Source organism: Rhinopithecus roxellana, chromosome 5, assembly GCF_007565055.1.
Source record: "Rhinopithecus roxellana isolate Shanxi Qingling chromosome 5, ASM756505v1, whole genome shotgun sequence".
Lineage (NCBI taxonomy): Eukaryota > Metazoa > Chordata > Mammalia > Primates > Cercopithecidae > Rhinopithecus > Rhinopithecus roxellana.
In genome coordinates, this window is record NC_044553.1 from 46450646 (window position 1) to 46462761 (window position 12116).

The window sequence follows — 12116 nt, forward strand, 5'->3', positions numbered from 1 at the left end:
CTGAAACTTCAGATTTGTCTATTAGGACCAAGACTTTATCAAAAGGTATCTAAGGGAGGAGGTGAAAAATCAGCTGTTCCTCCTGTGGCTAGAAAAGCCTTACTTATCAGCCACTTTGGGAAAATGGGTGAGGACACTCTGCAATATTACTTGATATTCTCAATCCTTTGATTCAATGATTTCACTCCTATCAATTTCTTCTAAAAATATTTGGAGAGAGAGAGATACACAAAGATGTGTGAAAAGAGGCTCATTGAAGTTATGATAGTAAAAAAGAAAAACTCACTAAAAATAGATTCATGAGAAATTGGTTAAAAATAATAAGGCATCTGTAAAATGAAATACTATGCAGCCATGTAAAATAACTTATATTGCTCCCTGTATTACTATCGAAAATTCTCCCTGGCATTATTTAAACAAACAAACAAACAAACAAAAAACCACATCAGGACATAAAACAGCATGTAATATGTATCTCAGTTTTTGTAGAACTAAATACACAAATGTATGTTTTCATAAAAACATTCTGAAAGATATGGATATATACAGAATGTTAACAGTGATTGTTTCTGGGCATAGGTACCGGTTTTTCTTTCGGTTTATATTTTTTCTAAATTTTTCTACAACGAACATGTTCTGCTTTGGTAACAACAAAAGCAAAATAACAAGCTATTTTTTTAAAAAAGTAAGGAATCTGGTGATCTCAGAGGCGGGCAGTCAGCACGTACCTTGAACCTCCTGTCATACTTGGTGACTGTGTCTGCAAAATCAATCTTCTCCCTCTTGCCCACGAACTGCTGGAGTTCTGGGTGCTCTTCCATCCCAATGTAATCGCCTATAAAGTTCCTGTTAATACTGTTTCTCCTTCTCTCCTTCTTGTTCAGTAAGATGTCTGAGGCTACAATTCCCAAGAGGGTGAAGATGGAAGAAGGATAAGTCAGTCAGAAAAAGGAGGAAAATACTGTGGAAATATACAAATAAACTCCAAATGATGCAATATTTGTAGCATGACATTATATGCAAAATAAAATGGAACTTAGAACTTCACTTAAGCTCAAATTTACTCTTCAGATTTGTTAAAATGAATGAAACAAAATTGCTAAAATACCTTCTTCTCTCATTTGAACGTATTTCTTCCGGGCCACAAATTTCCTCCATGATTTCTGTATCACTCGAGCATATCCATCGTACTTTCTCTCTCTCATCTCTTCTAAAAGAAATAGCTGTGAATGGAGAGAAGACAAATGTGAGCCAAGCCCCAAGCCCCAATCCCTGAACAGCACTTTTCTTGTCATTCCAGGGACACTCAGTTTAGACAATGACATGCACGGGAAGCAGCTTCTCTGATTCATGAACAAATACGTGAAATGCTTACTGTGGTATGTTGTTTATTCCCACTATAAAATGACCTATACCTTTTTTCTTTTAATGGAAAACAATGGGAAATAGGAGAATCTGAGTGTATTCAGTTGGACCTTGCCCTGCCTCGCTACAGTCTCTGTGAGAATCAAATGAGCGATTCAGCGCTTCTCCACTTATCTCCCACCTTCATCCAAAGAGGATATTATTAGGAAGCCAGATCAAGTGAGTAGGTGGAGCTGTTGCTGTTGTTTGGTGCGGCATTTCGGCATGCAGCCTCTAAACAGAATTTTCCAGTTTCTGCAGGAGCAGGGCTTGTGCTGCTGTGGAAGGAGAGCTGCTCTACTTTCAGTTCCAAGAAAATACAGACTTCCTGTCTCAGGATTCACCAAGGAGCAGTGGAGCGAGGGTAATAACCACAGTGATTGGAGCTGGACTTGAGGTGTGCTAGTTAGGACTTGGATTTGCCCAGAAGGGCTGGAGCTGTTTAGGGGCCACATCAGCCTCTGCCAGGTCTTGAGAGTCGGGCCATTTTACCAATGAATGCTGAGGCTGCACCTCAACCAGGCTTTGGAATAATAAAGGTGACAGCAAACAGGTGTAGTGAGCCGAGTGCCCACTGTGGGGCAGAAGTCACCCTAGATGATTTCCACGCAGTTTCATTCAACACCACAGCTACATGAGCCACATAATCTGTCATCTCCGTTTTACAGATGAGAAAACTGGAACTAAGACTGGGTGGGGCTAGAAAGTGAACCTAGGTCTTTCAGGCTCTGCCAGGCTCCTCATTTAGACATGCAAAGCTTTCTCTGTAAACCTGCATTTGATCCACTTGTAAAATGGTAGGAAACCTTTTCATCTACCTTGAGAGTGGCTTCCATGACTCTCTAGGAAAAAAAGAAAATCAACCAATAAAAATCCAAAGTAAAGATGATGAATAGTCATTGCAAAAATGTTCCAGAAGTAAACAAGCCAATGTGGTTTGAAGGCAGCTGGGCTTGATTTGTTGTCTCCGTTTAGCCGGGTATATGCTTGGGAGCCAGACCTATCCTCTCCTGCCACTCAACTTCTCTCCTTCTCATAGCTCCATCTGTGCAGAAACAACAACCCAAACTCCAAACACCAGGGGAGGGGCCACGTAATTCCCCCGGCTTCAGTGCCGTATACAATGGACATACGGACGGATTTCTAAACCCCAAGTGGAATGCATGGATTAGCAACTGGACAGAAAGTTTAAAATCTGAGCCCTGCAGCTGCCTGTTGTAAGAATATCCATTGATATTTCTTATCTTGTGTATTGGGTTTCTGAGTAAGTCTTATTTCCTTCTTCTTTCCCAGAACTATTTTGGGCGTATCACAGAAAATACACTTGTGACTCAGAGAAAGGATGAAGAGGCAAACGATTCCCAACTTCCTAGAGACTATCTCAAAGATTCGCTGGATTGTAGACTTCTTTTTAAAAGCCCAGCGGGTTAGAAATTAGGGAGGTTCAAGAAAAAAAACCTTGATAATATAGATGAGGAGAGAATAAAAACCAAACCAAACCAAACAATAACAACAACAGAAAAACACACAAAACAACCCTGAATGAGAAAAGCCAAAAGACACGGATACATGTAACACAAAACAAAAACAAACGTCATGGTGTCTGATGTGGGTTTTTTTTTTTTTTTTGAGACAGAGTCTCGCTCTGTCGCCCAGGCTGGAGTCCAGTGGCGCAATCTCGGCTCACTGCAAGCTCCGCCTCCCGAGTTCAAGCCATTCTCCTGCCTCAGCCTCCCGAGTAGCTGGGACTACAGGCGCCCGCCACCACGCCCGGCTAATTTTTTTTGTATTTTTAGTAGAGACGGGGTTTCACCGTGTTAGCCAGGATGGTCTTGATCTCCTGACCTCTTGATTCGCCCTCCTCGGCCTCCCAAAGTGCTGGGATTACAGGCTTGAGCCACCACGCCCGGCCATGATGTGGGTTGTTAAAGCAAATAGGTAATTTTGTATATTCAGCACATTTACTATTAAGGTAAAACCACATGGTAGTTTTTCTTTTTTTCTTTTTCCTTTTCTTTCCTTTTCTTTTCTTTTTTTTTTTTTTTAAGAGGAAAGGTCTTTCTTGATCTGTTGCCCAGGCTGGACTGCAGTGGTACAAACATAGCGCACTGTAACCTTGAACTCCTGGGCTCAAGTGATCCTCTGACCTCAGCCTCCTGAGTAGCTAGGACAACAGGCGCGTACCACCACACCCAGCTAATTTTAAATTTTTTTGTGGAGCTGAGGTCTCACTGACTTGCCCAGTCTTGAACTCCTGGCCTCAAGTCATCTTCCCAACTCAGCCTCCCAACGTGTTGAGATTACAGGCATGAGCCACTGTGCCCCGCCAGATTTTAAAAACCAACATTTGTGAAAGTATTTGCATGTCAGGGCTAGATGGGGATGTATGCGTTTGGGGCAGGGGAGAGAGCAGAGGTGATGGTGTGCGTGTGTGAGTACACGTGTCAAAGATGGGGGAAAGGAGAGTCAAGTAATGGTAATAACACAATTGAGTGTAAGGCAAGGAAAAGGACAGCCAGAAATAAATCTTGATTTTGAATATAACCCCCTCCAACGCAACTGAATCAGAAAAAAAAAAAAAACGTAATACAAATATTGAGGCTGTTTTAATTATATATGAAAATCTCACAAGTTGAAAAGTAAAAGCGGGTATGAAACAAGGAGTTCTCAATTGTACCGATAAATCACTCCATCCCATTTTAGAAAGAACAGGAACTGTTCTGTGGGTTGCTTAATGGCGAATGACACAACATTTTCACTTTATATTTGGAAATGAAAATTCTTGTGAAGCTACAAATAACTCAAAGTAGAAAAATGCTACCACAAACGTTTCATAAATGGGTTCCATCTCTGCGTGCCGCTTATTTATTTAATAATCTTGATGTCTCACAAAGCCATTCAGTTATAGCCATTATCATTCCTGCGTCTCGGGCTGATCCTACGAGGCAGGCAGAACAGTGGCTATGGGGCTCACCTTAGAGGAGAAGAAAACTAACGGCAAGACTGGGATGTGCCTGACATCAAATGCTTCCCTTTTACTGTGCGTCCCCATACGATTTCCCCTTGGTCTGATGACTGATTTCTGCCAAGTTCGTCACTGACTCTTGAAACGGGGTCTTGTGATGGTTAAGGGAGCCTCGAGAAACGATGATGCTGAACCTTGGTTCTAGCAGTTTCTCCAGCTTAAAAAGGAATGAATGTCTTTATTCTACAGCCCTGGAGCAAACTAGGCAGAAGAACTGAACAGAACTTCCTGTGGGCATTCATGGGGCTCACTGAACACATTCTCATCAGGAAAGCAGGAAGTGTCTGTAAATGCAGCTGTAGCGGTCTGTCTGTGAACTGTGAATGTGTATTATGAACGCCTTACTGGTAAGTATTGTGTTCTCTAAACCAGAAATTTCTCCTTCCCACCTATTTTCCCCCTCACAGTCCTTTCTAGGCTCCCCCAAGACCTTCTAGGTACAATCCTGGGACTTCCCACCTGGCACTCTGCGGCACCTTCCAGGAGGAATCCTGAGCCTATGTGTAACTGACTTGGTGTCAACTAAACATGGGTGGGACACTGGAGTCCCTCTTTAGCTTAGACACTCTTAGAGACTAAGTAACTATTGAGCATTTTCTGTGTGAGACTTTGGGTATATAGAGACATATGGAACAGAGTCCCTGCCCTCAAGGAGTGTAGCAGCTAGAGAGGAGTGAGACAGTCAGTGAGGAAGGAGCCACTCTCTGACACCCCTTTTTCTACTTGTTCAGTGCTCTGCAGGAAATGAATGGGGCGGTGATGGGCTATGGAGAGCACGTGTTTAGGGAAGGACCCATTTAGACCGGGAAGGGAGGGAAGGCTTCTTTGAGGAGACAACATTGATGGTGTGAAGCGAAGAATGAGAAAAAGAAGCAAGCCAAGGGGTGGAGCAGGGCTGGCGGGGGCCCTGCGAGAGGGAAGAGTGGAGAACCAGCCAAGCACTCACAGACTCGGGGGCTTTGATGAACACTTTACTCCTCCCCAGCTGGAACTGGTCGCTTTCCATATTGACCGACTGCAGCAGGTGCAGGACGCCTTGCTTCTCATCTCCTTGCCAAGAGGGCCAGGTGGCTTTGGTCAGAATGGCATACCTGTGGAGACATTGGGGAGAAGAGAATCAGACTTGGGCGGGACCGCACTGGCTTTCTACCTGGGCAAGGCAGCAAGAGCTCCACTCTGAAGGTGCCCAGTGCTGCAAAGTTACTGATCAACTATTTACCAGCTGTTCGAAGGCTCAGGCATGGACCGCCATGACTGCAAAAGTCCCCAGTCTGGGATGCCCGTTCCAGAGCTGCCTCCGCTCCTTACCCTTCCCAGCATTCCTTTGTCAACACCCTGGTGAAAACCTGCATACTCTTTCTACCACTGTCTAAAAATAGCATTGTGGAAGGTCACCAGGGGTGCTCTTTAGGCAAAATCAAATGGTCTTGTCTCAATAATAATCTCCCGATTTCTTCAGGGCATTTAGACGCAAAGAGTTTTATAAAGCTCCTGCTAAGCAGCTATTATAACAATGGTATATCAACTTCCACCTCTGAAATTCTATGCATCTGGGTCATGAGGCCCTTGGGATCTGCTCCTTGGCTGTTCTTCAACCTTGCCTCTTCACGCTCACTTTGGCTTGCTGCATTTCTTCCAGAATGGCCTCTTCTTCATGCCCACCATGCCCTTTCCTTCCTCGGAGCCTCTGCCCCTGCTCTTCCCTCTACTGGTGTGCTGCTCCCCAAACTCATCACTCGGCTGGCTCCCCCTTGGGTGTCTCACCTTCAGTGACACTCCCAGACAGGACTTCTTGGACCAAAAATCAAAAACTGCTCCCTTGTTAGTTTCTCTCATAGCAAGTAATATTTTTCCTTCAGAGCATGTACTCTGATTTGTAGTTATATTCATGTTGGGGTTTATTTGGTTAATTTATGCCTCCCACATGAAGGTGAGAGCTCCAGGAGACCGGATGCCACATCTGTGTGGCCCCTCCTGTACATCCTGAGCCTTAAACCATGCCTGGCACACAGCAGTCATAATGAACACTCCTGGCTAATGCGGATGGGTGCTCTCTCTGCATGAGGTGCTGTGACCGAAGCTTTTGATGCAGGATCTCCTCATTCCTAAAGCAACCTGATCAGGTTGGTTTTCCATTTTGCAGAGTAAGAGACAGAGGCAAACGATGACTTGCCCAAGGCTACTTAGCTAGTAAGTATCAGAGATGGGATTTGAATCCCTGTCTGTCTCTTTCATTATGACACTGCAAAAAAGCCATGGACTGGTTCACATTTAAATTCTTTTTTTAAAGATTATCCAGTCTACTATACATGCCTATGTTAGACACATTACTATTACGTCAGAGGCTGATATAATCAAGGAGAGACAAGCACATTACAGTTTGTCAAATATGGACAGAATCATCATGGGCATGTGTGGGTGTGAAGTTGGAGGGCGTGGCCCACGTGCGAGCACATCCAGGGCCCAGGCAATAGGTCCCCAGGCCTTAAGTGAAGCCAGGGCCCTCCTTTGTTCCCAGAAACTACTATCAGGATTAGACTGATTTATGACAGCCAAGGGAGAAGGGAACCTTGAGTGGCCCTGCCTTCAGGATCCAGGGCTCCCACAGGGCCAGCTGGTTGGGACTAAGGTGATTTTAGGAGCCTTCTCTGCTCCTCTCAAATGTCTGCATCTTGCCTGATAATATCATAAACTTTCTGGAGCGGTAAATGCTCCTATTGCCTAATTAGGGATAAAAAGCTTAAAAATGAAAATGCCGAGTGGAAGTCACACATTAGCATGAATAACTTTCATATATGGTATAATGACATTAATCAAAACAAATTAAGCTACACATAAATGACTAATAGCAGAACCTTTCTAGATGTGATTGGGGGAGTTAGTGAAAATGAGTAGGTGCTGGGAATCTAATTGGGTGAGGCAGAAAGTTCATGGAGGATAGAAGTGAGAAGGACAGACTATAGACTTTCAAGGTGACAAGCTTCTAAGAGTACAGTTTTACTTGGCTTGATCTAACCTAAAATTATAAACTAAAGTATATTTATTGTGCAACTGGAAATGGGTCTTTATGCCAATTCACATTTTTTCCTACAAAATTAATGCTGCGTTGTTTTGTTTTGTTTTTACCGTAATGAACCTTGCACAGACTTTCTCTCCCTTATCCTGACAAGGCCTCCACTGGTGAGGGTCTTGGCAATACATGGGAATTGCCTGGGGCTTCCTTTGCTTCCATGAAGCCTGATACATCCTGACCCCATCCTTTGCTATTGCACTGGAGACCAGGGCATAAACCAACTATACGTTGTCTTACCAAGGACACATGCCACTGTCTTTCTCTAGGATATACTCGTGGGAGCAGGTTGCACAGGGCAATGCTGCCCCTGCCTAATTGGTGCCTGTGATAATTTTGGACAGATGGCAATAATAGCTTATATTCCTTTCATCATGGATTTTCAGTTTAAGACTCAAATATGCTAATATTTCATCTCAAGGCCTTTGTGCCAGCTCCTCTTTCTGCCTGGAATCTCTTCCCGGCTCTTGTTATCTCTTGGATCACTGACCCCAGGTTTCCTTCTCAGAGGAAATGCAGCTCGGACCCCAGGGACTCCTAGCTGCTGGCACTTGAGATTAAAGCTGTTTCTGACCTCCAAGGACACTCTCTACCACTCTGTGCTTTCCTGGGCTTCCTATTCTTTCTCCTCTCTTACCCATGACGTGGAACACCTTTGCTGACGAGGCATACCTTTCTCATCCCCACATTCTGAGAGGCTAGGTCAAGGTCAGAGGAAGCATGCTTGTGAGGAAGTGTAAATCATGCTACAAGATAAACTTTGCAAATCTGTTATGTTTCTACCACATTCTTCCTCCTAAGCATCAGAATCCATATTTGGGCTTATTGCTGCCAACCACAGAAAGAAACACACATTGCCTACCTCAGAGGGGTGTTTTCTGGAAAACTTATTTTCTAAGACGCAACATGGCTGCTATTTCTAACAGTTTTTTTTTTTTTTTTTTTTTTTTGAGACGGAGTCTTGCTCTGTCGCCCAGGCTGGAGCGCAGTGGCCAGATCTCAGCTCACTGCAAGCTCCGCCTCCCGGGTTTACACCATTCTCCTGCCTCAGCCTCCCGAGTAGCTGGGACTACAGGCGCCCGCCACCTCGCCCGGCTAGTTTTTTTGTATTTTTTAGTAGAGACGGGGTTTCACTGTATTAGCCAGGATGGTCTCGATCTCCTGACCTCGTGATCCGCCCGTCTCAGCCTCCCAAAGTGCTGGGATTACAGGCTTGAGCCACCGTGCTCGGCCTTTTTTTTTTTTTTTTTTTTTTTTTTTTTTTTAACACTTTATAAAGGCATAAAAATTGTAGTGGGGAGATGGTGTAAACGGGCGCCTCCTGCTACTGTTTCAAGTAGCACAGGACTTACTTTAAGAGCATGGGGCCCACCCATGGGGGAATTAAGGCATCTTTTGATTTTTGCTCTCCAATATTCAGTCAAGAGGGATGGTTTTGATAAATATAAAGGATTTTCCAGAGAGGAAAATAACACACACTAAACACATGGAGTATTTCCTAAGCCAACACTATGCTCTGGGTAGTCTCTAAGCCATGGCTCTGTTTAGGCCTGTGAACTTCCTTTCTAGGGAGGGTGTATAATACATGCATATGTGGATAGTTGTGCTGGGTAATAATATATCCTTTCTCTTCAGGCTTTTACTTTCTGTTTCTCATTTGGTAGCCTTTCTGTGGACACCTAGAAAGCAATTTTATGAACAAAGCCTTTCCTCTCACCTTGGAGAAAATAAAGTTATATGAGATGGTTCAACTACCTGGAGACCATCACAGGATGAGACAGTCAGCAGTGGACTCTGGATGAATTCTGCATGACCAAGATCCCAGACTCAAGTGTCTTATGGAAAATGGTATTCTCTCCAGAGAAATACCCCTGCCCATTGATATATCTGGACTTCAAGCCACTTTTGAGTGGACTGCTTCAATAACAGTTTTGAAATATAGTGTGGGGGACTGAAAATGTCCTTTTTATAGAAAAATTATTTCCTTCCAAACTTTATCCTCCCAGTAATTTTTTTTTTTGAGACGGAGTTTTGCTCTTGTCACCCAGGCTGGAGTGCAATGGTGTAGTCTCGGTTCACTGCGCCTCCTGGATCCAAGAGATTCTGCTGCCTCAGCCTTCTGAGTAGCTGGGACTACAGGCACCCAGCACTGTGCCTGGCTAAGTTTTGCATTTTTAGTAGAGGCGGGGTTTCACCATGTTGGTCAGGCTGGTCTTGAACTCCTGACCTGAGGTGATCTGCCCACCGCGGCCTCCCAAAGGACTGGGATTACAGGCGTGAGTCACCTTGCCTGGCCCCAGTATTCTCAAACCAAGAAAAGTATGACAACAATAAAACAGCCTACTTTTGGACAATAGGGACAGGGCTATTTGTCTCTTTTGAAAGGAAAAGCTTACAGCAGGAGAGCTAAGAAGCGAGACATCCAAGGATACAAGCATTTCAATGAAAGTTCCTCAACATAAAAGGCATAACAAATTTCACAAAATGCCTACTCAGAATGAGGCACAGTGTAAAGTACCATGGATGGAACCATGAAGGTAGCATGGCACTCGAGACAGATCCGGAAAATCAACAGTCAGTTCACAGCTCAAGCACGTAGCACAGGGTCCCTTAGACCAGCCAATGTTTTTTGGCACCAGGATTCATGGAAGATAATTATTCTATGGACGGGGTTGTGGAGATGGTTTTGGGATGAAACTGTTCCACCTCAGGTCATCAGGCATTAGATTCTCAAAAGGAGCACACAACCTAGATCCCTCGCATGTGCTGTTCATAATAGGGTTTGTGCTCCTGTGAGAATCTAATGCCGCCGCTGATCTGACAGGAGGTGGGGCTCAGGCGGTAATGCTCGCTGGCCTGCTGCTCATCTCCTGCTGTATGGGCCAGTTCCTAACAGGCCACGGACCAGTACTGGTCCCCGGCCGGGAGTTGGGGTCCCCGGCCTTAGATGGTAAAAAGTGTGCATAGACTTCCTGGTCTCCTGAGATGGCAGCACTTCCAGCATTATTTATGGAAGTCAGTTTGGTTGGTTGATTGGTTTTTAAAACAAGGTAGAAAGAAGGAGGTCTTTCAGAACTGGTTTCTCAAAAAAAAAAAAAAAAAAAAAAAAAAAAAAAAAAAAGAATAGATTAAAAAAGGTCTGATCAGGTTTCTCTTTTCTTGTTCTCTTGAAACATGGTTTTGCTCTGTCACCCAGGCTAACTCACTGTAGCCTTGACCTCTTGGGCTCAAGTAATCCTCCTGCCTTAGCCTCCCAATGTTCTGGAATTACAGGCATGAGCCACTGCACCTGGACTGATGAGTTGTTTTACTTTTGTGGATACACAGTGGGTATATATATTTATGGGTTGCATGAGTTATTTTTTTCTTTTTTACTTACTGCATGAGATATTTTGATACAGGCATGCAATGTGTAATAATCACATCACGGAAAATGGGGTGTCCATCTCCTCAAACATTTATTCTTTGTGTTACATGAAATTCAATTGTACTCTTTCAGTTGTTTTAAAATGTACAATTAAATTATTTTTGACTATAGTCACCCAGTTGTGCTAGCAAACACTAGGTCTTATTCATTCTTTCTATTTTTTTGTACGCATTAACCATCTCCACTTCCCTTCCCCTCCCCCTACTACCCTTCCCAGCTTCTGGTAACCATCATTTTATTCTCTATCTTGATGAGCTCAATTACTTTAATTTTTAGCTCCCACAAATAAGTGAGAACATGCGATGTTTGTCTTTCTGTGCCTGGCTTGTTTCACTTAACATAATGATCTCCAGTTCCATCGTGTTGTTGCAAATGGCAGGATCTCATTCTTTTTTTGAGATGGAATCTCGCTCTGTCACCCAGGTTTGAGGGCAATGGTGTAATCTCGGCTCACTGCAAACTCCACCTTGGGTTCCAGCAATCCTTCCACCTCAGCCTCTTGAGTAGCTGGAATTACAGGTGTGCACCACCACACCTGGCTAATTTTTGTATTTTTAGTAGAGGAGGTTTCACCATGTTGGCCAGGCTGGTCTCAAACTCCCAACCTCAAGTGATCCACACACCTTGGCCTCCCAAAGTGCTGGGATTACAGGTGGGAGCCACCACGCCCGGCCTAGATCTCATTATTTTTTATGCCTGAATAGTACTCCACTGTCTATGTGTATCACATTTTCTTTTCTTCTTCTTTCTTTCTTTCTTTCTTTTTTTTTTTTTTTTGAGACAGGGTCTTGCTCCATCGCCCAGGCTGTATGTAGTACAGTGGCACAATCTTGGCTCATTGCAGCCTCTGCTTCCCAGGTTCAGGAAATTTTCCCACCTCAGCATCCTGGGTAGCTGGCATTACAGGCATGGGCCACCACACTAGGCTAATTTTTGTATTTTTAGTAGAGACAGGGTTTCACCATGTTGGCCAGGCTGATCTCAAACTCCTGATCTCAAGTGATCCGCCCACCTTGACCTCCCAAAGTGCTGACATTACAGGCGTGAGCCACCGCATCCAGCCTGTATCACATTTTCTTTATCCTTTTGTTTGTTGATGGACACAGATTGCTTCCAAATCCTGGCTATTGTGAATAGTGCTGCCATAAACATAGGAGTGAAGATATCTCTTTCATATCCTGATTTCCTTT

At 44.0% G+C, this 12116-nt stretch overlaps 1 protein-coding gene across 1 annotated transcript in view; it reads right to left on the minus strand.

Annotated features, from left to right (window-relative positions):
* The window catches only part of MYO1E (myosin IE), a 243828-nt gene that overhangs the window by 36906 nt on the left and 194806 nt on the right, over positions 1–12116 (minus strand). The window contains exons 19-21 of the mRNA XM_010374243.2: positions 5376–5520; positions 1109–1223; positions 729–898 (exon numbers count right to left, since the gene is read on the minus strand). Of these exons, the coding sequence (XP_010372545.1) occupies positions 729–898; positions 1109–1223; positions 5376–5520 (430 nt within the window). The remainder of the gene's footprint in view (positions 1–728; positions 899–1108; positions 1224–5375; positions 5521–12116) is intronic.